Source organism: Drosophila ficusphila, unplaced genomic scaffold, assembly GCF_018152265.1.
Source record: "Drosophila ficusphila isolate 14025-0441.05 unplaced genomic scaffold, ASM1815226v1 contig_198, whole genome shotgun sequence".
Taxonomy (NCBI): domain Eukaryota; kingdom Metazoa; phylum Arthropoda; class Insecta; order Diptera; family Drosophilidae; genus Drosophila; species Drosophila ficusphila.
In genome coordinates, this window is record NW_025064092.1 from 10,703,784 (window position 1) to 10,730,411 (window position 26,628).

A 26,628-nucleotide genomic window follows, 5' to 3' on the forward strand; every position below is an offset into this window, starting at 1 on the left:
TTTGGGGGGTCCGGACACCCCCCAAAATCGCAGACTTTTTCAAATTCCCTTACAGCACACGGCCTTTCAACCATATAAACTAAAAATTTTTTTGACCGGACCCCCCCAAACGAAAAAATTTTTCGACCGGACCCCCCCCAAAATTTTTTTCTGCGTCCGCCCCTGCCCTGAGTATTTGTAATCTCAAACTGATCGAGGCCAACTCGAGCTTCCTGATCAGATGAATCACAAATATTATTGTTTGTGTTGTATTTGAATGATGTTTTGTGTGGCAAATGAAAATGTTTAACAGATTATGTTCAATTCACATTTTATTGATATCAATCTAAATTTAAATTTGTATTTGTTTCTGTTTACACTTTGTTTCTGTAAATTCGATTTGTATTCCTTTCCGTTAAGAGAAATCTAAATTGTATTCACTCCATGAAATGTGTGGCACAACTCTGCGTGGCAGAAGTTGAATTGAATGCCCCCTTCGCTATGTACACACTGTGAAATCTGTAACCCCAGGCCAAGCCAAAGGCAAAGCCTTCGTGAAAGTGCGGCTTTGACCATAGCCACTGTTGTCGTTAGAGCCAGGATCAAGGTTATCTGGCGATAGCCGCCTTATCGCCCATCCAGCTGCTCTCGCTCCCTCCGAACAGCCACTACAATGTCCGCCGATCTCCGCTGAACTGTCGCACAGGCATTATCAGGGGCTTCAGAGCCAAGAGATAGTTGTCGTTCGCATCGTCGAACGTTGTGGCGTTGTGGCGACACAAAGCCACAGTTGTCTCTGTTGTCCTCAGTTGCGGATTTTCCAGCGTTGCGAGCAGAACCCAGAACCCAAATAGATCACAGCCCAAAAAGCGCACACATCATCATCATCATGTGGTGGAGCCGTAAGTTAGCCTCGAGGTGTCTCCGCCTCCATCGGGCCCAGAGCACCCAAAGCACCCAAAGCACTCGAAGCAGTGCCTCCAGGCAGCCGGAACAGAGCCTGGGCATCATTGGAGTGCCCTTCGCCAAGGGACAGGGCAAACAGGGCGTGGAACTGGCCCCGGATCTCCTCCGGCAGAGCAGTCTGCGTCAAATGCTGCAGAGCAGTCACGGTAAGTGAGAAATAAATATGTGGCTCCCATCTTGGAAATATATTTACCTCCAGGAAACATTATTAAATTCCCTTTGATTACCTTTGATTACCAACAAGAATTATTAGCTGGTAAATGTTGTTTTCCCAATTAACAGTCATTGCTTCCATAGATTAAACAAACGGAAATGCTACTCTTTCGCGAATAATAAATAACTTCAATGACTTGCAGCTTTTGCAGTGATAATACGATGATTTTAGAAAGTGGTTTCAACTAACAAAATAAATGCCAAAATAAAATCTTATTTCCAAAGCAGCCTTAAAGATTTTCAAGTTTTTTTTAAGAATTAAAACAAATTTCAAAATGCTTGTGTCAATAAACTGCTTTATTGCCCAGATGGCCTGGTGATAAGGGACTACGGAAATCTGCAGTACGCCGTGGACGAGCCCCTTCTCCAGCAGCAACGGGTGCACTACCACCACATCCGGAACTACGCGGACTTCATGGCCTGCAATCGGGCCCTGATCGAGCAGGTGAAGCTCATGCTGGCGGAGAACTCGCAGTTCCTGGCCATTGGCGGCGATCATGCGATCGGTTTCGGTGAGTGGCGTTCCTCCCTCCTCACACATCCTTCGGCGTTCGGAAGTCCAAAAACCGATCCCCGATCCGCTATTTTTCGCAGGATCTGTGGCCGGACATCTGCAGCACACGCCGAACCTGTCGCTGGTGTGGATCGATGCGCATGCGGACATTAATCTGCACAGCACCTCGCAGTCGGGCAACATCCATGGGATGCCCGTGTCCTTTCTGCTGGAGCAGCTCCGAACCACCTGGCAGCACGCCGGCCTCCAGGACATCGCGCCCAACTGGTGAGTCTTCCACTAAGGCAAATACTCTTCACACTGGGTTACAATCTCGGGTTAAAGTGTATACTCGATAAGGTTTCCATAAGCTAGAATTGCCTGGAAAGCATTTAAAATTAACACTAGAACACAGTTTCGCCGCAGTGTGAAAGTGGCATTACGCTTAGATCGCTTACAACCGCAGTGTGAAAGTGGCATTATGCTTAGATCGCTTACAACCTAGTCAAGTCGCACTTAAGTCTCTCCGGGGGTTATTTATTCCATATTATATATATATTATATATTGTTTTTTTTTTTTAGTGGAGTTCGGGGTGGGGTTTGCTGGGTGGGGTATTTTGGCGGGGGGTTTGTTCGCCTTATCACAGTTGCCTTAACGAACTAAGAATTATTTTTGCTTTTTTGATTCTTTGCTTTGACTTTTGTTACTCGATTTGTTTTTCTCTGGTTTCAGCATTACTTTTTGTGCTTGCCTCAGTCTTTGTGTTTAGTTGCTATCAACCTTTAATCTGCTTATTCATAGATTATTTAATTTACATATTGCTTTTTTTTTTGCCTTAGGCAGTTCGGTTTCGTGCTTTTCTTCCAAGGTTGGAAAGTCAGTCGAGAAGGTAGAAAACAAGTTAACTGAAGAGAGAGAGATTAAATCAGAGATCACAGTTAAAAAAGGAACCCAAGCTGCGGGGAATCCCCGGAAATCAAACGAAAATTCGAGCTCTACTCACGCGTTCTATATGCTTTGCTTTCTATATAGCGCTCTAAACCTATTTAATATACACAAGACCTCGTGAGCGGGGGGTTTGGGCGTGGATGGTGCTTTTGTTTTTCGGTTGGGGGTGAAATTTAAAAACTGATATTCTCCTCAACTCGAACTGAAAACATGTAACCAATCGGTTTGTTAATAGGCATATTCCTACATACACGAAAAATCACAAATAATCACAAAGAACGGACAGAATAACTGGCACTGAATAAAAACCCAAGTAAAAACGAAAATCAGATTTATGTACATTATCAGACAAAGACTCTCGACCAACAAAATAATTTTGTAATTGTAACACTCATCAGTCGAAAAGAAAAGGGACTCTTCTGTCTTCCAAAAATAACTTCATTTGGACATACTCAGACTTAAAATAAGTCCAGAGTTCGACTTTATATTGGTCTATCTTCTTTTTTTGGTTAATTTTCTTTGAGTTTCTGAGATATGGGTGGAAGTGGGAGGTGTGAGGATGGTGGATTGTGCATTGCTGGTTGAAAATCAAATCTATAAACTAGAAAAAGCTTTCAAATTCAAACTCTTTGGAATTGAAAATCATTTGTGGCTCTCGAGGGTTTTTGTTTTCGAAATTACAGTACAGAACTTAAGTGTTTCCCTCGTGTGTGAAGAATACAAATCATGTATGTACATATGTACATATGTTCATCAACTGGTAGGGTTTTCGGACTGGGAATCATGGATTAGGATCTGTGGACATCTGTGGTTTATGCTTTAAATAATTACAATCAATATTAAATATTAAAGTATCAATCAATCAATATAATTACACAATCATTATCGTTTTAACCAAGTAATCAATTAATTAATTCAATCGAAATTGAAGAACTTGAAGAAATGTGTTTGAAATATATTTTGTTTGTTTTTGGTTATTTTTTTTTTTTTTTTTTTTTTTTTTTTGGCATAAATTCAATTTAAAATCGAACGAACAACAAGAACACGCCTGAAAATAAATCAAGAGAAAGAAACAAATTAGAAAATGCGTCGTAAATTATTATATCGTTTGCTGCAGGATTTTCATGTGTTAACTTTACAGTTTTTGTTTGCTACAAATAGATTAATAAAAAGAGAAAGAAACCATTTAGAGAAATCATCAGTTTTGCTGACAAAATGTTTATTGGGAAAAATGTGTGCCAAAAATTGTACAGATTGGCGCTAGATCGATCGGTCCGACCGCCGCCGCGATTTCTTCTCCGATTACTTACCGAAACAATAAAAGTGAGTGAGGTATACGAACAATACAACAATATATAACAACGGCAACAACGAACTGAAAATCGGAAATCCGGAAACGAAAATCGGCTACGGATTGATCGGGTAATAGATATATGTATACTGTCGCCCAGAAAGAAAGTAACGAAAGTAACAAAGTAATTGCCTCCATATCATCATCATATCATCGATAAATCTTCCTTCTTAGTTGGATTAGTAAACTGGGACCAAAGAAGCCAACGTTTAAAATACACTGAGCCAAATCATAAGAGCAAAGAAAGAGCATACTCTTATTGAGAACGGGGCACTCAAGAACTGAAACAAATTTTGGTAATAGAGAGTGTGGTGTAGCTGTCTGTAAGTGTTAAATACACTGTAAAATACACAACCGAGGATATAAACGTCTTAGATAGTAAAAATAGATTGAACATAAGCCAACAAAAAGACCATGTTTCCAAGAGAATTCAAAATATTTCAACTCGATCAAAAAACCAGAAATGAAATTAAACCAAGAACCACAGCTAGAATAAAAAAAAGAAGAAGGGGAACCAAAATCATACTCAAACTTAAAACAAAAGTTAGGTGTGTTCTGATATATACTATATAGAGAGATATACATATATATGCAAAAAGCAAGAAAAACTCATAATCATATATTTTGAAATACATTTATAATATTAATATCTTTTTCTCATTTGCTTGTATTCGTTTTTTTTTTTTTGTTTTTTGTATTGTTTTCCATTTTGAAATATCATTTGAAATGTGTGATAAATATTATTAATTAATTAATTAATCGATATAAATATGTTAATAAAATAAATAGTTTTCTCCTTCTCGTCGCCGTCTTCTTTTAATCATAATAAATATATATAGAAAGGTATATATATCCTTGTTTTTGTTGTCAATGATTATTAACGGTATTATTTGTGTAATCTTTATCGCTAACGTTAAGCAATTTTTGTTCTCTGTCCATCGAAATGATAGATAAACTTTGCTCTAAAAATTACAAAAATTACATACAATAAAGCAATACAAAGATACAGGTTTAAAAATCATACACAGAACATGTGGCGACATGTTCCCACATACATATATATAAATCAAGGGACTGTACTTTCTCCGCTAAACTAAACTATGAGAATCATATATTATAAGCACTAAAAATAATGGCGTTACACAAATTAAAAGTATTCTTGTTTGCACACAAATAATATCGCAACTGGCAGAGTCTCTAAACCGAGCAACAAAACTGGAATGCATTGTATCTTTGGGTTCTTTTTCACGGGGATTCCCCATTAGGTCTTGGACGTTTCGAGGGCTAAACCCAAATAGGGGCGATCGGGAATGTCCTTTTGCTGAGATCAACAGATTTTGATGGCACCTCTATTAAAATGGGCCTTGACTAGAACGATTCCTATATATGTATGTATGTTTAAGTGGTCTTCTGTTTCTGTAAGTGTATAATAGCGAGAGGGAGAGAGGGATAGAAAGGATAACCCTAAGGTTGAAGGATCGGTTAAAGAAATAGTTCGAGGTAGGAAAATCATACAGTTTAAAAAACAATCAAACCAAAAAAGTAACAAATAAATAAAAATGATGCTAAAATTTTCATAGTTCTTTTTTTATTGAAAGTAAATTTTTTCTTCATGTTTTTTGTTTTTTTTTTTACTTGTTTGGTGCAGAAATCAAATAAAATCATAAGAGTAAACATAAATTTGAAATGGATCGTAATTGTCAAACATAATTCGTTGCATAATTAGATCAAAAAGGAAAATACACAAAATTAAAGAAAGGAAATAAACCATATTAAATAATAATAAACATAATTATAAAAGTCATTCGATAGGATTCACAGGAATCTCTCAGCTAACATGGATTTACATGATAACATAAACACAGGTCGTTAATAGCTAGTTAATAACTAAAACCGCTGTGTAGTGTTCTTGTTGCTGTGACAGATCAAATGGGTGTAGCACAAAATCATAAATTAAAACTAAAACTAAAACATAAGAGGTTTTGCTGAAACGAAATCAAAATGGTTTTAAACAAAATAAAATACAAGGTACAAAATTAAAATTGTTCCAAACATAGAGGTTAAGAGAAAGATATATTCAGATTCAGACAAGGAGAGATTTGGAGAAGAGAGAGTTATAGATTTCGGATATTATATAGGCGCGTATTCCCCCTCTCTCTCTCTCTTTCTTTCTTTCTTTCTTCATGTTTTGGGTGTATAATTAGACTAATTCTTCATCATAATCTTCTGCTCATCTTCGCTTTGCTCGAAATCAAAGGAATATTGAATTCAAATTGAATTAAATTAAATTACGTAATTATAAAAATACAATAAATAATGTTTTTCTTTTGTTTCGTTTGTTTTCTTGGTTCTTTGCTTACTTAAATAGGTAAAGAAAAATTATGAGATATAAATATATGTATGCGAAATACATATCAAATTCGCTTAAAAAATATTTTTTGTATATTTTGTTAATTTTTTTTGTAGTTACTGTGGCTTGCTTTGTTTCTCGATTTTCGGTATAATTGAATAATTATAGCTTTAAATTCATAATCTTAATAGATTTCATGTTCTTGTTTCCTTTACTTAAAGAAATTATAATCTGTAATTTTAGTTTGAGATACTTGAAAATTTGTTGCAAGTTTGTTGCTGTTGTTTTGCTGTTAGTTGCATTTTAAAACTATTGCACAAGAATTAATACAATTAATTAGATTATCGATGACAAAAAATATAATTATATATATATATTAAAGGATTAGTTAATTAAATTAAATATTGAATATACATATATATAAATATATATAGAATAACATATATATATGTATATATATGTGTGAGCATATGTGATGACAGAAATACAAATTAAACAAAATCAAGTACATAATCTCTGCCTCCACAGAATTTTCTTCCTGTCTTCCTGTCCTACAGTGTGTGTCCTTATGTGGGTGTTTAAATAAACTAGCAGATTGTATATAATGTATTGCAAATGTATTCGGAAAAGCAGCAAGCCAAGATATCTGGGGAATCCCAGTTTTGGCATGATGCTTGCCTTTTTTGCTCCCCTCTACTCTGAGGGGTTTCGAGGGGCTTAATCTTTGGAAAGGGGAGAGCACGCCGCTTCAATCAATCGTTTATTAGCTAGAAATTGCCATAGTTCTTTTGGTTTTGATCTACCATTCTACTTTCTTATATGCGGCTGCCCCGAAAGTTACTTCTCCTTCATCGGAATCTTCTTCTTTTCCATCTTCTGACTAGATTTCTTGTTGCGAATTTTGTTCAAACAAAAAAAAAAGATTTCTTTGTTGGCCTATAGTTAGTCAAAAAAATAATTATATTTAAGATATATATATGTTACTATATATATCGAATTACACATAGCGCTAGGTATCGTAATAATAATCAAAGTTAAACCAATTTCTATTTCGCTTTTTGGGCTCTGTTCAATGCTTGTTGCAACTTAGATTAAGAATTTATGCTATTTGGAGAGAGAACTCAAAATTGATCGGGTGTTGTGTCATCTTGGGTTAACTTTATAAACAAATTAAACACAAATCATTCGTATAAATATGCATGGTTGGGTCTGACTGGTTTTATGGACTGGATGCAGGAGCCTATTATTAAGTTCAATTTGTGTACAAAGCAAACAAAGAAATCAAACAAAACTTAATCGAAATACGTAATACGGAATACAGAATATAGAATATAGAATCCAGAATCGAAATTATATATGCAGATATTCATGTGTGTTCGGTGTGTGTCTCACTCTCTCGCTTTAACAATCAAAAGAAGCAAAGAAATATACGGAAGTTGAACTGATAAAGTAACGCAAAAATTGCACAAAAGTTTTAGGTTTGGACAAAGGGGTTAATGGGGTATTATATATGTAGGAAGTGCAGGGAGTTATCCTTGTCTATATGTTGCCCTCCCCTTTATCCTTCTTTAACTTACTTGGCTAGAGAAATCGCTTTGCTAATGCTTTTGCATACACCCTTCTTCAATCGTAACTATTTCTTTTTTTTTTTTTTGAAGTTTTTACCTCACTTTAAACTGTAGTCATGTAAAAAATTGTTGTTGTTGCTGCTGTACTTTTTTGTTTTTTAGTAATTGTTTTGTGCTACGCTTTGTTTAAACGCTAAAAAAGGTTGTTTTTTGGTTTAGCAAGTATCTCGTTATGTTTTTTATGTTTCTTCTGTTAATGCTTACTTGCTCCTTGAACTATACATTATGTAAAGTATATAAGGTGTGCCCACAACAGCATGTGCCTGCATAAAGTGGGGCCAGATACCTGCACACACTTGCGTGCACACGCACACAATTACAGTTAAATATTCACTAACAATTATTTACTTTAGTAAAACGTTCAAATTTGCGCATAAATTATTGTATTACTTTTGTTTTCCGTTCGCTAACTTTCTTTCGATCATGCTATATGTCTCTATATATTTTTTTACAGCTTTCACTGTGTGTGTGTGTGTGTGTGTTGTGCTTAAGGGACAGGAGTTTGGCTTGATCCGATCGGTTTTCGTTCTCTAAGTGTAGAAAACAAACACAAAACATAAAAAAATTCGTTAATTTTCTATATTTAAGTGTATATCTATGTAGATATAGAATTATCGCATATACATATGGATATATATTTAGAATTATTAAACGTGCTCTGTTCGCCATTCGTTTTTTAAGTATGTAGCTTTTGTTTTTATGTTTCTTGTAATACTGTAGCAGCCTCCATGTTATGTATATATATCTATTATATGCGCGATCATATTGATCATCGCCTCTCGAATACTTTTGCCTCGCCTTCTGAGATCAAGCAAAACTGATGTCCTATAAGCACCAGATCAGATATAAATCCTAGACACTGAACTCCTCTAATTACTTAATTCTGTTTTTGTTTTCAATTTGTAGTATCAAGTTTCAAAGTTTTTTATGGTAGAAAAGTTTGGAGTGTAACTAACAGATTTTTGTTTTCATTTGTTTGGAAGATTTCATTGCTGCGTTTTACTTAATGTTAATAAATTTTTAAAATTTCTCATTTTCTTTTTTGCTAGTTAAGTTAAATTTGTCTTAGTTTTGTGTGTGTTTGGTTGATTTCTTTGTTTTGCTTTGCGACTAATTTGACTGCGGCAACCTTTAACCTTTTCTCTTTTTTCACAGCTGCCAGAGTGTGTGTTGTTCATATTGCAATTTTTCCTTATAATCTCATGGTTCACTCTCACTCCCCTGCCCTCCTCCTATGCTCAATCCTCAACTTCTTCAGCTCCAGGCTCCAGGCAGCTTCTTTCCTTCTTGTGTTTTTGTTTCGTTTAGTTATGTTGCCTTACTTAAATGCTAAACAAGAAGAATTTTGCTATTGCAACGCTTTTGGCCGGCGGTTTATCGGGGGGACTTGGGGATTGGGATTAGGATGTTCATGTAGTTAAAAAAGGGTTTCGTTTTTTGGGTATTTCGGGTATTTTGGGGCCTTTGCCGTTTCGTTGTGTCGTCATTTTTGAGAGAGCTCCTTCTCCTTCTCCTGCCGCCTGTTACTTTCTTGTTTTCTCTTTGTTCGTGTGTATTACACATACTGTTTTGTTGCGCTTAGTTACCGTTATACCATGCATATTTATATATGTGTGTTGTGTGTGTGTGTGAGTGAGTCAGGATGTTTAGATTCAGGGTGAGATGGTTTAGGGTGCGCTGCTGCTGCTGCTGCTGCTGCTGCATCGTATTTCACTTCCATTCGGGTCGCTCTACTTGGCCTTGTTCGTCTTAAAGCTGACCTGCAGCACTCGATTGCCCATGGTGTAGCCGTTGAGCGCCCGAATGGCCATGGCCGCCTCGTCGTAGTTAGTCATGGAGACGAAGCCGTAGCCCTTGCACTGGTTCGTTGTGGGGTCCTTGACGATCTTCACCGATTGCACAGCCCCGAAGGGACCAAACAGCTGCCACAGCGCTGCCTCCTCCGTTTCCGGTGCCAGGTTGTAAATGAATATGGGATACGCACCGCCCGGGCCGCTGGCCAGCGTTGTGGCCGCCGCCGCCGCCGCTCCCAGTCCGTTGGGCAGCATCACGTCCAGCATGTCGCCGGCCATTGGCGAGAACCGGGCCAGTCCCTTGTTCACCGGCGTGTGCATGGCGCCGCCGATCCGACGCACCAGCTGCGGATTGAGGAACGCGGGCAGCTGCGGCTGGATGATCTTGCTCGTGCTGCCCGGCGTATTCGAGAACTTCACCACAATGGGGTCCGTGCAGCTGGACGGCGTGGTGCCGTTCAGGGCAATGATGGCCCTGGTGGCCTCCTCCCGCTTATCGAACCGAATGAAGCCAACGCCCTTGGTTTGCGTATCGTTGCCGGCGTTCTGCAGAATGCGCGATGTGATTATGGCGCCGAAGGGGGCGAAGATGGCCTCCAGTTCCTGCTGGGTCATCGTCTTCGGCAGCCCCGACACATACAGGTTGGCGCCCTTGATGGCATCCGACGACGGCCGGGCGAACGACACCTTGATAGTCTTGTTCTGCAGCCGCAGACCGTTGAGCACATTGACGGCCTGCTCGGCGTCCTGCGGCCGGACGTAGTTGACGAATCCGTAGCCCAGACTCTGGCCCTTGCTGGGCGCCTGCGGATTGAGGGGATCGATGTAGACCTGCGACTTGTCGCGTATCAGCTTCACCGACTCGATCTCGCCGACGCTGGAGAACAGCGAACGGATCTCGTCCTCGGTCATCGTTTGCGGCAAGTAGTTTACAATCAGATTTGTGCGCGTCTCCGTGCTGCCGTTGCTGCCATTCTGGGCTCCCGATCCGGCATTGCCGTTGGTGTTGGGCTGCGCCTGCTGCGGCTGCGGCACGACTGCCTGCTGGACCGCCGCCTGCTGCACCACCGCCGCCGCCTGCTGCTGCTGTTGCTGCTGTTGTTGCTGCTGCTGTTGCTGCTGCTGCTGCTGCTGCACCACCGCCTGTTGGGCCACAACGGCCTGCTGCTGCTGTTGGAGCTGCTGCGTAACGGCGGCAGCGGCCGCGGCCACCGCCTGTTGTGTCTGCTGCTGCTGCACCTGCAGGATCGCCTGCTGCACCTGTTGCTGCTGCAGCTGGGCGGCGGCGGCCACGGCGGCTGCATTCTGTACGGGCGCGGCGGCCGCATTTGTTGCCGCCACCGCAGCAGCGGCGGCTGCACTCTGCATTAGCTGCGCCTGTGTGTCCACTCCGCCGCCGGCTCCGGTATTTGCCATCATAAAGTCCACTGGGTGGTGGTAGGATCGGGAGGAGTCGAGTGGTTAGAGTTGGTTGACACGACCAACGCAGGGGCAGGCGCATGGAAATAATAGTTAAATGTCAAGATTAAACCATTTGCAAGATGTGTTAGTAGCTCTTTCTTTTATATACTTTTAGTTATGGTAGGTTAGTTAGTGGGAACAAGGGGGCTAGTGTTTTATGGGTAAATGGTTTTGCTCGCTTTCAATACTAAAGCAAATATTGGAATAGATACCCCTAAATAATTAACATATTTATATTATTGTCTGTATCCCGATTAAAAAATTAGGTGCTTTTTGGAAATACAAATCCATGTGTAACATTGTTATGACAAGCCTGCATAGGTTTTCCTCAACTTTGTACATTTTAAGGACCTTAGTTTGTCTGCATCCCCATTAGTCTCTCCCTCTTTTTGCGTTAGCGGTTAACGGCTACTCTAAGGAGCTTTGCTCACTGGCGCCGCCCAGCGGCCCACTTTCTTTTCTAGAGTCTCTCTCCCTCTCTCGCTCACTTTGTCTGTATTCTGCCCTCTCTTCCCACACCCCCAACATCGAGAATCAAAGCTCCCCAGACACCGAAACACACACATCACTATTGAACAAACACACACCTTCGACACAAGAGGAACTGAACTTTGCTGGATTTCCGTTTTTGCTCGGTCGGTGATTTGTGTGCTTTTGCGGTTGCTTTTGTTGTGCGCTGCGCTTTTTACCGAACACTAATTTTAAATTTGTGTGTTTTAGTTACACTATCGGTGGCAGAGCAAAAAGCGAGACCAGATCCGCTGCGTCACAGGAACAAGATGATTCTGAGGCAAGCGCAGGACTTTTTGGCCAGGCTCTGCGCTCTAGCCGCTCTTTTCCGTTTGCTCTCTTTCCCCCTACCAATTCACCAAATTCCTTTTCGGCGAACTGTTACAGCGCTCTCTCAATGTGTGTTTCTGAGTACCCCGCCCAGTTATGTAATGCGGCAGCAAGAGGGTTAAGAGGAGCCCAGTATAGGCGAGAAATCGACTCGCACCCCTTGAACAAAAACAAAACACACCAAAAATGAGCAATAGGCAGACCCACCCTTAACCAAACAAATTGTAATATTTCGTTTGCAAAACGCAACGCAGAACGCCGGCTTCTATGTACAAGCGAAACTTAAGCTTAAGGGTTAAACGCGCGACATAGCCACCCCCTAAGCCGGGTCTCCCATTTACATGGAAACGCTGTAAGGGCGCAGAGGCTGCGAAAGAGGGGGCCATGACGAGAGAGACGCTGAGAGAGAAAGACATCGACTGTTGCTTGGGCTAAAACTAGCGGATATTTCGGTTCAATGAACCAAGTGCGAGAGAGATAGACGGGCAGTTTGAAAAACGATCATCGTGGAAATCATAGAATTTCCATTGACTCACATATGGACAGTAGGACCTTTTAAGATATTTTAAGTTATTTTAAACCTAGTTTGAAGTTTACAAAATGTGATTTTTTTTTATAATTTTCTTTTTAAACCCTAATTGGTTAATTTAGAATTAGATCATCTGCAATTAAAGTACACTGAAAAAGGTTAGTTTAAACTAGTTAGGCATAAATTTACTATGTATGTACTCATTAACGGCATTTGAATTTTTTTTTGCCAAAATGATTACGAACTTTCTGATTTGGCACTTGCCGCATAGTTATTGGAAGGAAATAAATGAAATCTTTATTTTTTTTAAATAGTTCGCTACAGAAAATTGCAGCATAGTGATTTTTTTCACTTGCTAAGCCAATTCGCACAGTTTTTAGTGCCTACGAAAGAGTCAAAAGGTCACACGTCGTCATTCCATTCCACCCCTATTACTCCCACATATACCCCAGTGGCGCACATACAGTAATCCCCAGCTCGCTTTACTATCGTCTCGATAACTACGCAATTACTAAAACGCGGATCCATTAAAAAACATCTTGTAAGTGATCTTTAAGTTTTAAAATTAAATAGTTGCACGTTTATAATAAGTTAAGCTAGGCAAAACTTCTCGTTGGGAGTGTTTGGTTTATCGAGGTTTGATTGTGTCGCTTGGACACCGCACCCTTTAAGAGGCTCTCTTTTATATCATTCGTCCTCCGATCTCCATTACCGTTAGCATGCTCTTGTCAATACTCACTTGTTTTAATTTGGAGCGCGAGTGTTGTGTTTTTGGGGAGGTGGTTGTTTTTTGTTGCTGTTTGGCGGCCAAACAAAGTAAATTAATTTGCTAAGTTCTCTCTCTCGTGAAAATTCTAATCCTTGTAATACGCGCGCGCACACTCACGGCGCTCCTTACACTCTCGCTCACTTTCTCTCGCTCACACACGCTCCGGTGGTCCAGGACTTTGGTGTTTGTTGTTTGGTTGTAATGTAATCGGTTTTTGTTAATAAATAAACGCTGGCGTCGTCGTCGTCGCTGCCGTCTAACAAAAACAAAAAATAAAACAAAACAAAAGAAGCGGTAAATTTTATGTGTTTGCTAGTTGTAGGTTTAGTTTTTAGTTTTTGGTTTTGTTTTAGTTGGGGGTGGTGTGTGTATGTGCGCTAGTGTGTGCATGTTCGTGCGTTTGTTATCGCAAATCGATTTTATCGATTTTCCCCCTCAATCACATCATTCATTTCATATTTTCACACGCAAAAAAAGCAATACAAAAAATTATTTTATACATAGTAGCGAGAACATTTGTGTTGTTGTTTGTTATACAATTCTATTGTGTGAGTGGCTATTTTTGCGTTATTTCAAATACCCAAATGCTCATTATAACAGTATCTCTCACTCTCTCTGTGGCTGCACTGAATTGTATATATTTTTTGTTTTTTTTTTTTTCATTTTACGGTGGGTTATGAGGGCGTCAGAGGGCGGTGGAGAGTAGATACAATGTATGGCTGCTATTGTTTTTATACCCACATATACGTAAGTGCGTACGTATTTGATATTTTGTTAAAACAAATCGCGTTCTCTCCCACGAACACAAACGAACACACACTGCCATTTAGTATCTATAAGTTATTTGTTGGAACTAAACATGCGCTGCTGTTTGTTGTTTATATTTCTTGCTCAAAAACTTTTTTTGGAACTATTCCTATTTGCGTTTCCGCGCCATATCCCCCAGTTACAATTTAAGTTTTTGCTGCTACTACTGCTATACTGGTTTTTGTTTGGTCGTGTGTGTGTGATTTTGCTTTTTATGGCAACCGGCGTTTTGTTTACTGCAAAAATTCTCTGCCACCCGCAAGCACTTTCAAACTCTCTTTCTTGGGCTGACAAAATGTCTACTTCTACCTCTATCGGTTAACTTTTATTATTCTTGTTGTTTTTGTTGCGTACAATGCTCCTTGCACATAAAATCGATATGCTAGCTGCGCCCTTTTTGAAACTCGCGCTCTCCCGCTTTAGCACGCTCACAAACAAACACACACAGAGAGGGATTTGAGCATTTACAGATACACAGCACACAGAGGCGTCTCGTCTCGCATTAGCAGTAGATTTTAACGCAACTACTATCTCCGGACTGGACTAGCCGCCCCCTCTCCACTTTGACCAACCGCCGCCCATTTCTCCTTGGCTCTCTTTTGGACATTTTTGGCCCCATCTTTTCGCTCTTCATCGAATTGCATATTGTTGTTTTGCCTATTATTATTTGTTTGCATGTATTAAACTTCCACACCACACACGCTCCCACTATAGCGGGCATAAAAAAATACATAGATAAATATATGTAGACACTGAAATATATGTGTGTAATTGCACAATTATGCAGCGCGGCGCGATCGTTTTGCAAAAAAAAAAAACAAAGTGTACAATTTCAATGCGTTTGTTTGTTGTTGTTTGTTTGGTTGCACAAATATCTCCGGATATCCGAGGGATATTCTTACATTTCGATCGGTTTGAGATTCGCTCGTTGCAACTGCTCGGCCAATAGCTGGATTGTAGTTGTGGTTTTGAGTCGACTTGACGGTTATTGTTTCGCACTACTTTCGAAAAAAAAATCAATGGCAGAAAGAGCACACAGGCACGAGACTTCGACTTTCTTTTAGGAGCGTTTAAACTGCGGCGGACGATGGTTGGCGTGGAAATGAAATGAAAATAATGAAATGCGAAATTGCGGGATTGACGGTATCATGGTAGAATAAGTATGACGGAGTCTCATCGGGCTTGTCAGGGCGTTAACAATACCTACTATGAGCGTGAGTGAAAGGATGGTTTTCAATAAGTGTAAAAGAGTTCGCAATAGAGTGTTTTGTCTAACCCTTGTGTAGTTCATGGGGCTTGAAATGACTTGTCATATAACAATAAGTGAATTTTTTGTATAATTTTTTATTTTTTGCTAGTGCTGCAGAAGTGCAGCCTCTCTCCTTCATATATTGTTTGCCTCGCTAAACATTTGTGATTTACAATTAGTTAATTTCTTTTCCACACAAGGGTTAATATTTAAAAAATCCTCAACCTTTCAGTTTGAATATCACAGATTCAATTCCTGTACAGAATGCCTGCAATCTTGTCCTTTTGGGGGCGAGACTTGGTTTTTTTTTTTTTGCAAGAACAAGTTGGGTTGATTTATACACACAGAAACTCAAACTACAGTAGGTTGTAGTTTGAAAATCTTAAAACTTTTGCAATAACCCAAAAAAGCCATCCGACCGTTGACGAACTGAATCTGAACCCGAACTTTTTCGTCCGCTGGAGGCGCTGCTAACAGATACTTTACAGAAATTCTTAACATCGACAATGTTGGCCTCAGTGAACCCGAACGTTAACGGACTGAACCCGAACGGCTTACCATGCTCTTGGAAATGCAATACATGTTTGAAGCAATCGTGGAGCGTGGAAAGCAGCAAGAGAGAGAGAGAGGGAGCAAAAGAGAGTGGCGACATGGTCGTCGGCGAAAGCATTTTATTGGGGCGAAAGGAAAATAAAATTGCTTATGTTCAAGAAATACATACATAAGTGAATAGTGTTATTTCGAAATATGGTTTCATCAGTTTCAGTTTAGACTAGTGATGTTTGTTAAAAACAATTCTACACTTTCAGTTCAACTATAGTGATTTACAATAAACTGGTTTTATTGAAGGAAAATCCTGACCCTCTTTGCTACGCCCTTGCACACCTGATGAGCTCTCAGTTAACGAATAATTTTCATGAAAATAAACCAAGATATTTAATAAGTTCGATTTTTTTTATCGAACAAAAGTCAAGCGTTATCAGAATAAGAAAGTCGCAAAAATAAATTAAAGCTTAGATCATAAACCATCAAAGTGCAAGGGGTGAATGTTAATGCTCTTTTAATCGCGGCTTAAACCGAGAACATAAATGGCTATTTGCTCAGAGAGAGAGAAAGATATCTTAAAACCGGAAGAGAGGGCATATCAGAGTTTTTAATGATAATTTCGATTTTAGCGCTTGAATAAATAATTTTTGAATCTACGCGCTTAACTAAAAAAACAACATATTCAATTATTGTTAACGACTTAGTGTTGCTAAAAGTATTTAACACATGTTTCGATGTATTTGCAAGATGAACATGATTTTGCAAATCATTGCTTTGGGCTTTTTCCAATGAGGTCGTCAACCGTTTTATGATGCACGCGACCATTATCCTTGCCAAATAGCCAAGCTCTAAGGGCTGTTTTGGGTTTATGGTTCAATTTCCGTTATTATTTTAATTTTTTTTGCACTAGCAACCACCAACGCCAAAGGTTGGGGTGGTTTTGGCATGCAGCGTGCCTCGTACACCCCCTACCCGAGAAAAATAAACCGAAAAACAAGAATCCAGGACCCATTTCCAAGAGCCGGGTCAATTTCAACACACTGCAATCCTGCTGCTTTTCAATGTTTCCCTTCGTTTTTGTTGCGTGCGTGTGCTTAATTGCGCTTGTATTTGGCACTCGACACGCCACACAGTCCTATATATGCTACATGCATGCATCGTACGTATATAGCCACCCTTCGACCACTCCCCCAACCCTTGTAACTTCCTGTTCCATGTGCTGATTTTTTACCCTGTTCCAGTCGGTCGCTCTGTTCCAATTTACAAAACAGGAGACGAAGTCTAAAACTCGCGATAAGAAGTACAGGCAGCCCCCTTAAAAAAAAAACGCTTTTGTAAATGAATAAACATTAAAGCCTCAAAGTTTGCTGTAAATCGGTTTCCCTAACAAATTCACGTTAGCCAGGCTGCACTGCACTCGGAGTTCTGTAAGGCAACTCTTGGCAGAGGGTGGTTTTCGCCGTGCCTTGCGAAGGGTGGTGTTGGTGGTGTGGTGCCAGTGGCAACGGATATGTGGTAGGGGCACTGCTGTTGTCCTCGCAGGATATGCGGATTCAGATCCAGACAGATCGGCGTCGCAAGTGTTTGCTTAGCATACAAATCTGCATATGCACATACAAATGAACGAATGTATGTATGTATATGTATATACACTCTTCCGATGTTTGATAAGTTCAACTCAGTGGTGGTCGAGTTTTAGGATTTGCAAATTAAGCTAAAAGGATTTCCTTTGCATATAAAGTTTGCGTATTATACTCGCACATTTATTTATATAACAAATTTTAGCTTCAACAACTGATATGATAACTGAGGTCCGAGTTAAAATGAGTCTTATCGGATCCATCATGGGATCCCATCACCGATAATTACATTAAAATTATATTAGCTTTCATTTTGCTGACGCATGCTGATATTCTTTATTCTTCCGCACATTTTACCACAGATTCTATTCCAAAACAGTAGGCAACACAAGTTATTTCAAAAGTTCGAAGAAAGGGAAGTAGAAAGGGCAATCCCAAAGCGAAAGCGAAAGGGTTGCCTAATCCGTTTTAGCCACGCCAGAAAATAAAACCAAACAAAAACAAGAGAGAAAGCAAACTTCGGCAACCCGAAGCTTATATACCCTTCCAGTCAAAATTCAGATTATAATTTTATAACTTGACTCTTCACAAATCTATAGCAACAAGATTTGTTCGTATTGTAAGTTATATTCTTATAGGGCGTGTATGTCTAGATCTACTTAGAAGAGGTTGCTGATGATGAAGAGTGTACATATGACTGAAATTATAGGACCCTCTGCAAGGGTATAACAACAACCGCCCGGCGTTACAACAAAGCGGGATTAAAAAGCAGGCCCAACACAAGATTACAACAAAGCTGGTAGATTCAGTGGGATGGGATGGGGTGGTCTGCTCTTTTTTGCCCTCTCGAAGGGGAGGGATTCCGGAAGAGCCGCTGCCCACCCTTAGCGTTACACAAACACCCAACCGAACAGGATGGCGTTAACCAAAACGAACCGAACCGAAAGTTATGCTGCACCAAAGGCCAGGAGACAAGCAAGGACTCAAACAGGAACTGCAGCCGAAAGCGAAACTGGGCGAGTTGGCATTCGTTCATGCACTACACTCGAAAAATGTATTTGCACTAATAGGAAATATAATTCCAGCCCGATTTCAAAGCATTCAAATTATTAGATTTAAATGAATTAGGTTCTCTAACTCTCTCGCTAGATATTTGCCTGTCTGAAAGCCCAATAACTCTGTGAGTTTTTAAGTTAATTCCTACAATCTGCCTTTATAAGACTTTCCCGGCTTTCCCAGGGATCTGGGTTTCTCTTTGTGTATGCATCGGGCGATAGCCACCCCCTTTAAGGTCCTTTCTCTTTCGCATATTTACATAATGGTCCTTAGGGCGCTTTTAACTTTGCACGTCTCACTGAACAAACGTCCAGGATCTCCAGCCGGATCCGAATTGGACAGGCAGGATCCTAGCCGATCTGCCGCTGAGAGCAGGGCGACAGATGCACTTTTCCCCCGAAGCCCCGAAACTAATGGTAATAATCATAAAAATTACCATAAGAGCAACGCACGATCGGTGCAGGAGTGGGAAAGAAGGGAGGGACGCCAGGAGGGGGGGTCGCAGGACATTCCGGACTGGAATTGTGGCATGTGTTTCCCCTCTCCCTTCTTTTCCGCAGACGGCATTGTTTTCCCGTTTGTGTTGTGTTTTTGTTGCCGTTTTCCCATTCAGACATCCTCGCCATTGTCGCGGTGCAGCCTGCTCTCGTTCCGAATCCGATTCGGTTGCAGTCCTTGGGGTTGCGATCGTGATCACGGCCAAGGACTCGCCACCTGGCCTCCTAATCAGGATCACGAATGCCAAACTGCAGTGGGTGAATGGCGCTGGAGGAGGGGGAGGTTCAAAAGGCAGCAAGCCAGCCAGGAGTTGTAAAACATTTGATTTTGCGAAAGGAAATGGGAAATTAAGCCATGATTAATTGCCCTGCTATTGTTAACCTACTTTTATCTTGATGCTGCCTGAAGATCTTATTTTGAAAGTTACGGACTTATAGCCTGGGTTCTATCGTGATCACAGAAATATTTTAAAGGGTAAACAAAAGTCTAGCGTGTTTGAGCCCTGTCGCAATTTAGTAGTGAGCTGTAAAGTTCGCAGAAAATTGTGTTCCGACCTAACCCAATGTTAATGTTTTCAGAAAAAAGGACTTCTTTATGAATCCCTTGAACCCCTTGAGGAGGATCAGTGGCCAAAGGGGTTTCCTCAATGATCCTCGTACCACTCTTTGCCCAATAAGAAAGGCAGCTACCCGCACTTCGAGGGCTTCTCCTGCTTCTGCCCCTTCCGCTCGTCAGTTCGGTGATCCTTCGACTGGAACCCACGACTATTTGTTTACACGTCAGCTGTTTGCCGCCCACCCACTTCCCCGAACTATCCATGTTCCCATATAGCCTATATACCCTATCCCCTGTTCTTGTAGCATGCCACGTTCTGTGCTGTTCCATCTTATTGAGCTCACTGTACTCTGCCTGTCATTTCAGTTTGCCCAAGGATCAGTTGGTTTACATCGGACTCCGGGACATTGACCCCTACGAGGCGTTTATACTGAATAAGGTCGGGATACGCTACTACGCGATGGATGTGAGTACACTGAGAGCAATTCATTTGCTCCTAAAAATGTCATTAAACATTAGATCCCATCATACCTATCATAACATCATCATCAAACAGTTAAGCTATGAAAATATTCCTGCATATAGTTTAATATTAATTTGTAGTGGTAAGAACTTGCATCTGATGGGTTTTTCTTTCTGTGTAGAAACTAGAGAAAGGCAGCCGCATCTAGGTAGACAGCCTTGGTCGTCCTGGTCCTGAATTTCACTTTATTTCACTGCATTCCAGTTTGGTTTCTCGGTTTTCGGTTTTCGGTTCTCAGTCTCGCTGGCAGTTGTAAAAATTGTAAAATTCCGGTTTCCCCCTCCCTGTTTGGTTTACAGGCCAGGATCGGATGACGATCGTGCGTGACTGCCGAGGGCATTACGCTCCTTACGTTCCTTCGTCCTTTCCTGTGTCTGTGTGTGTGTGTGTGTATGTGTTTGATGTAAGCTTGGCATTTATAGGGGTTGTCGCAGAACCTACCACTCCAACCCATCCCACAGTTGCCACCCCCCGTTACAGGACTTCCGATCCGATCCGATGCGATCCTAAAGCGAGAAACGGTGGTGGTGACTCACACACTCGGAACTACGTGCCTGGCCACATCCGCATCCGCAGTTCGCCGTTCGCAGTTCGCATCCTTGTCAGGCACGGCTCGTTGTCCATTATTTATGGCTCGTGCAAATCGACGTCTGTTGAAAAATGGTTTAATGCCCTCGCTCCCGATTTTCCGTTTTCCCGATTTCGGTGCGAATTTCCGGCCCAGCCAAAGCTGCAAATTTATTGTCGCTCATTAGTTCGATCGGAATTGGAATATTTTCCAATGGATATGCGAAAATGCGATAGGGGAGGTGCCAAGGATTTGGCAAACTGCAATGGGCGGGGGTCTGATCGTTGATGTTGTACAGTCGCGATGGCGAAGGATAATTGAAGGGACAACCCAAGCACTACAATTAGTTTAAACAGCCCAGAAAGAAATGTAACCAATTTGAAACTGGGAAGCCAAATGTTTTCTAGTCCTTGAAATCCGATACAAAATTAAATGGAGGCTGTACTTCAGAGGGAAATCATCTCAATATCATAGTTCACAAATTCCCCGAACACCTTCATTCACTCGACATGCATCGCTTTCCGTAAGAATTTCCAAAATCAGAGAGCCCTTTGCCCTTTTATCAGACGATCGATCGCGTGGGCGTGCCCAAGATCATCGAGATGACGCTGGACGCCCTGGATCCGCACAACAAGATCCACGTAAGCTTCGACATTGACGCCCTGGACAGCAACGTGGCGCCCAGCACGGGCACCGCTGTGCGCGGCGGCCTCACGCTCCGCGAGGGCATCAGCATCGTGGAGGCCCTGAGGGACACCAAGCGGGTGCAGGGCGTCGACCTGGTGGAGATCAACCCGAAGCTGGGCAGCGAGCGCGACGTGCGGACCACCGTGGAGTCGGGCCTGGAGATCCTGAAGAGCATGTTCGGCTACCGGCGCTCCGGCCACTGGAGCAACATCGACACCGGGATCCTGGGCAGCGATTAAAGAACACAAGAACGACGCCAGCTTGGACTTATCAATATTTATGTACAACATTCTTGCCATATTTGTGTGTGCTTTTTTTTCTCGTATCTTAATGAAAGAATAAAAAATTAGTTTAAAGCGACGGGGAAGCTTCGGTTAGCGCATTGCAGACTGAGATTCGCTGGCAGCCAGCTAGAGGCTGGCTTTCAGCTTCGTGGGCGCCGTGGGCAGGTAGGCCGAGATGTCGACGCTGGCCATCAGGTTGGCCGTGTGCAGCAACTCGTTGACAGGCGGCGCAGTGGCAGCCTGCGAGGGAACGGAGGTCGACGGAGCAGCCACAGACGTTGGAGCAGGCTTGGTGGCGTTTAGCCGATGGTACAACTCCGGAGCCAGGGCGCGCAGCAGGCGACGCTGGATGCCCAGAAGCAGGGCATTAATGCCGCCCGAGATGACAATGATCCCGGATATAATGGAGCACAGACGGATGGCGAAGGTGACCAGGTGGTCGCGGTCGTTGTCCACCACAATCTTGAGCGCCGACCAGTCGTACTTGAAGTAGATGCCGGGGGAGCCGTACGAGTTGCGTTCGGAATCTGTGGGGAAAAGGGGCGTCGATTAGGATCGCTTAGGAATACAGAAAATCTTCTCTAACGCATTAGGAATTTACTTCTTCAAATGACTTTCCCAAAATGTATTTTTAACTACATATTATTTCTCACCTAGCTTCCGCACATTCTCGGTGACGGAGTACTGGAACGTGTTGATGGTGCTGAATGTCTGGCGGATCTCCGTGGGCACCACCTTCAGGAAGTATTGCACAGTGGTGGCCTCCTCGTGGATGACCGTCTCGTCGCCCTCCAGCGGCTGCACGATCCGCCTCGAGTACTGCCCGAAGCTGAGCCGGTTGATGCGGTGCGTGAAGTTCGCCGGCATGCGGCGCAGCTCGATCATCCAGTGATCCTGGAAGAGACCCACCACCGGCTGAGCCCCGCCCACGAGGTGGAGCACTCCGGCCACCTTGTTGATGCCCAGAGTGCCGTGCAGGCGGCACGCATCGAACTTGTTCTCCGGCAGGGCGGCGTTGTGCTGGCCGTTGGGCAGCTGGATGTCCATCAGAGCTCCTGGCGGCGGAGCAGCGGGGACCTGCGAGGGGTTCTCGCGCGCCGGGTGCGGGTCTCGCATGATGTCCTTGAACAGGACGTCGGCCAGCGAGTGGAACTCCTCGCGCAGATAGTGGTTTTGGATCTGGATGGCCTGGAACTGCAGCCGATCCTGGTCGGACATCTCCCACCAGACGCCCTCGCGCTGCAGAGTTCCGTAGGCGAAGACATCCTGCTGCGTTTCATCCATGAGGTCGACGCCGGATAGGGAGGCGCACGGCATGGCCACCGTGATGTCCACGTGCATCTGCACCTGCTCGTCCAGAGCAATGTCCGGCTGGAATTGATAGTAAATGTCCGTTTCGTGCCAGTAGTAATGCAGTTCGGTGTACACCAGATAAACTATCAAAAGGCGGCTGAGCAGGGAGACTGCGGAGTAAAAGGTCGACGGTTAATCAAGAAACGTCATGTGCTCCACGTCGACTTACGTGTTCCCCCGATTTCCGTGGTCTCCGTGTACTTTTCCGGCACTTTTTTGAACGCATCCAGGTTCTTGGCGAACTCCAGGAGATTGCTTTTGTCGCCGCGATAACGCAACGTGGCCGTCATCTTGGTGGGCGGTTGGGAAAGCTTCTGGCTGTCGAATTGCACGCTCAATTTAACGACCACGGTTTCTGTTTCATTGCCACGTACTCCGCAGCTCCACCGCAGTCACTCCGCCCTCCTTTTCCAGCGGGTTTACTGGTTCTTCCTTCTCCGGTGGTATGTGCAATGCCTTGAGAAGTCTCGTCTTAACCACAACCCTAGTTTATGACTACCATTAGGCGTTGTAAGTATTTGGTTTTGTAAATAAACAAATCTGCTTTGGAAATTCCACGATTTATTTACAGCCGGTGTACAAAACAGCTGGGTGGCCGCAGAGTTGCCACATGGCGAAACTTGAGTTTACATGTGTTCTCTGACAAAGAGAGAACGATATGCAACTCGTGTAATATACATGGACGGTTTTTATGTCGAGAAGGTCTTTCCCAGGAGTCTGCTTGGGTGACTCTTGGATACCAGGACTTTCTCTTCTGCCAATGTGACGGTCTGATTTTAAGTCACCAAATACCAGGGGAATATAAATTCTTAGTAGGTGGCTGCCTAAGCCGATAAACTAGCAGCGGCCTTAATCTATGCGAACAGCAACACTTTTCCCATACAAATTTGGATATTTCTGAACTTCAACACCAGGAAAACATAACCGCTTAGCAGGTGGAAATCGATCAGCTGATCGCTTAATTTTTGGTTGTTCAGTGTTGAGCGCGTGACAAGTTATTCTTGTCACGCCAACAACAACCACATGGGAATTTATTAATTTCTCGTGCGCGGCGTGTCACTTTCGTGACACGCACAAAGAAACAGCATGGTTTCGCATCTCTGGTATGATGCTTACTTAAAAGAAACGGTACCTTCCAGCGAGATGGCTTTCTGATTGGTGGAAACAGGGAGGGGAAGCGTAACAAGGACAACTATCTTATAAAAAGAACAGTTATTTGAATAAGATCAGATTTACCTGCTGCAACCTGCTATAAGTTATGTTGGCCTGGTGCATAAAACCGATTTGTATAGCAAAATCGGCTGGTTTTAAGACCCCATATACCAGGCAAACAAAACTTCGAAGTAGGTGAATGCGCAGCACTGCTATAATGTATAAAAACAACAACACTTTTCCCATACAAATTTGGGTGTTTCTGAACTTCAACACCAGGAAAACATAACCGCTTAGCAGGTGGAAATCGATCAGCTGATCGCTTAATTTTTGGTTGTTCAGTGTTGAGCACATGGGAATTTATTAATTTCTCGTGCGCGGCGTGTCACTTTCGTGACACGCACAAAGAAACAGCGTGGTTTCGCATCTCTGGTCTGATGCTTACTTTAAAGCAACGGTATCTTCCAGCGAGATCGCTTTCTGATTGGTGGAAACAGGGAGGGGAAGCGTTTCAAGGACAGCTATCTTAAGAAAGAACAGTTATTTGAGAAAGATCAGATTTACCATCTGCAACCTGCTATGAGTTATGTTGGCCTGGTGTCTCAAATCGATTTGGGAAGCAAAATCGGCTGTGTTTGCGACACCAAACACTAGGAAAACAGAAATTCGAAGTAGGTGAATGTGCAACAGCGCTAATTTGTATAAAACAACAACAATTTCGGCTAGAAAATTGTGACGACCTGAATTAAGACACCAGGCAAACATAACCGATTAGAAAGTGGAAAACGATCAGCTGATCAACGCTTGATGCTACTTTTAAGTAACGGTTCTTTCCAGCGAGATGGCTTCTGATTGGTGGAAACAGGGTGGGGAAGCGTGCCAAGGACAGTTATTTTAAAAAAGAACCGTTATATAAGTAAACTCAGATTTAACAGCTGCAACCTGCTACGAGTTATGTTGGCCTGGTGTCTAAAATCGATTTGACAGGCAAAATCTACTGTTTTTAAGACACCAAATGCCAGGCAAACAGAAATTCGAAGTAGGTGAATGCGCAGCAGCGGTTCATATGCACAGTGAGTGGATGCAGGGGGGTGGTCTAGGGTGTCCGAAATGTTTTTTCTGCAATCGTTCTGCATATTTAGACAATTGTTTTCCTTTTTTAACAATAATTCGAAATATTTAAATGAAATTAAATATTAGCATTTTTGGTAATTTTTTACCAAAAATTGGTGTTGACGTTTTTTAATTATGACTTGGTCAGGTTTGAAGCTAGGCTATAAGTACAGAGATATGGTTCGAAGCTTGACTTCTGCTAACAATCACACATGTCTGGGCTTGGAACTAAGATAAATATGTGGGCTATCAAAAGTAGGCAATGCAAGGAAGGATATTTCCTGCCCAAAAATATGCAACTCGTTATTTAAATTAATCCACTTTTTATTATAATCTTTTACAATTTTTGTTTTTGAATTGCGTATAGTTTTGTTTTAATTTTTAATCAAAAATCAAGGCATTATCTTATAGAAATCATTTGGATCGGGATTCGATTTTATTTGAATTTTTTTCTCAGCAAAGTCATTAATTGTAGCGCATCCTACGTGGTTGATTCCTCGTCCCTGCGCCGCTGTCCCAAGACCTAGAAAGATAATAGATTGGTTTTTAGTACATTTATTAACATATTGAATGCAAGGTATGCCAAATAATGATCGTTTTTAAAATGCTATTGTTATCAAATAATGGTTTTCCCCTAACTAGTAACAAGTAACTAAGTAAAGCTGAAATAATTTAACTATTACGAACTCATTTATTTGCGAATTCCAGTTGCGAATCCATCGAAGTGCAGCGCGCTTTAAATACGCGCCCAGGGAGGAAGGAGTCCCAAAAAGTGGCAACCGATTTGGTTTGGCCGGAAGTGAACGTTCGGTTCAGTTCGGTTCGCTGGTGGAACCGGTTCTGCCACCCCTCGACTTCGTTTCGTTTCGTTTCGAGCACCTGCTGCTGCTGGTTTTTTCGGCTGGCACATTCCACAGGCCACGGACCAGAGAATACGGAATACGGAATAAGGAGCACGCAGCACAGAGGCACGTTCCACCCCCGCGCAAGAGCAAGAGGAAGAGGAAGAGCAAGAGCAAGAGGAAGAGCAAGAGCCAGTTGGTTCAGTTGGTTCTTCAGTTGGTTTCGCCCTTAATATCGATCCCGGGCACGCGCTCTGCGCTCTTTCGGACTATCGGACATTCGGATTCAGATTCGGATTCGGATTCGGACTTTGATTCGCAGGATATTCGATTGGAGGCAACGAGTTCGCCGAGCAGCCATCGCCACTCGCAGTCGTTTGTGAGCGTTCGCAGCGCCAGGTACAGCCCACAGCCAGAGCTCCCGAGCTCCCGAGCTCCAGAGTTCCGAAGCGCACCAGAGAGCTCCAGAGCTCCAGAGGTCTCTCCGAGAGCCA

The 26,628-nt window shown here is 42.4% G+C and overlaps 4 protein-coding genes across 12 annotated transcripts in view; 2 read left to right on the top strand and 2 right to left on the bottom strand.

Moving 5' to 3' along the window:
- The first annotated feature begins 245 nt into the window (after positions 1–245).
- On the top strand, positions 246–21,750 carry LOC108092842 (arginase-1). Its single transcript, XM_017192648.2, has 5 exons — positions 246–1,091; positions 1,467–1,670; positions 1,753–1,939; positions 19,979–20,078; positions 21,270–21,750. The coding sequence occupies exons 1-5, from the start codon at positions 869–871 to the stop codon at positions 21,627–21,629; spliced, it is 1,074 nt and encodes a 357-aa protein (XP_017048137.1). The 5' UTR covers positions 246–868; the 3' UTR covers positions 21,630–21,750.
- Positions 8,319–15,226, bottom strand: LOC108092839 (protein elav). Of its 2 annotated transcripts, none has more exons than XM_017192645.2 (3): positions 15,031–15,226; positions 13,292–13,577; positions 8,319–11,149 (listed from the first exon to the last, which is right to left on the bottom strand). In XM_017192645.2, coding segments are annotated over exons 2-3 (1,491 nt in total). In that variant the 5' UTR covers positions 13,293–13,577; positions 15,031–15,226; the 3' UTR covers positions 8,319–9,659. The 2 variants fall into 2 exon arrangements, with proteins under 2 accessions (XP_017048134.1, XP_017048135.1); XM_017192646.2 differs by having other exon boundaries at positions 8,319–11,203.
- LOC108092841 (endoplasmic reticulum-Golgi intermediate compartment protein 2) lies at positions 21,652–23,627 on the bottom strand. The gene is made up of 3 exons (XM_017192647.2): positions 23,197–23,627; positions 22,328–23,137; positions 21,652–22,201 (listed from the first exon to the last, which is right to left on the bottom strand). Exons 1-3 carry the CDS (start codon positions 23,315–23,317, stop codon positions 21,801–21,803), a joined length of 1,332 nt encoding a protein of 443 aa, XP_017048136.1. The 5' UTR covers positions 23,318–23,627; the 3' UTR covers positions 21,652–21,800.
- A 2,570-nt stretch (positions 23,628–26,197) lies between these two features.
- The window catches only part of LOC108092845 (amyloid-beta-like protein), a 49,944-nt gene continuing 49,513 nt past the window's right edge, over positions 26,198–26,628 (top strand). For 3 of the 8 annotated variants that reach the window (XM_017192661.2, XM_017192663.2, XM_017192662.2), the window contains exon 1: positions 26,199–26,533. The gene's annotated coding sequence lies outside the window, so the exon portion shown is untranslated. Of the gene's footprint in view, positions 26,534–26,628 lie in introns of all 8 variants that reach the window. The other 5 variants (XM_017192656.2, XM_017192660.2, XM_017192659.2 and 2 more) reach the window with 2 other exon arrangements.

Coding starts and splice junctions, on each gene's coding strand:
- LOC108092841 (XM_017192647.2), bottom strand. CDS start 23,317: ATGACGGCCACGTTGCGTTATCGCGGCGACAAAAGCAATCTCCTGGAG. Junction 23,138..23,196: donor CACGGAAATCGGGGGAACAC/GTAAGTCGACGT, acceptor TTTACTCCGCAG/TCTCCCTGCTCAGCCGCCTT. Junction 22,202..22,327: donor CGAGAATGTGCGGAAGCTAG/GTGAGAAATAAT, acceptor TTTTCCCCACAG/ATTCCGAACGCAACTCGTAC.
- LOC108092842 (XM_017192648.2), top strand. CDS start 869: ATGTGGTGGAGCCGTAAGTTAGCCTCGAGGTGTCTCCGCCTCCATCGG. Junction 1,940..19,978: donor CAGGACATCGCGCCCAACTG/GTGAGTCTTCCA, acceptor CTGTCATTTCAG/TTTGCCCAAGGATCAGTTGG. Junction 20,079..21,269: donor TACGCTACTACGCGATGGAT/GTGAGTACACTG, acceptor CCCTTTTATCAG/ACGATCGATCGCGTGGGCGT.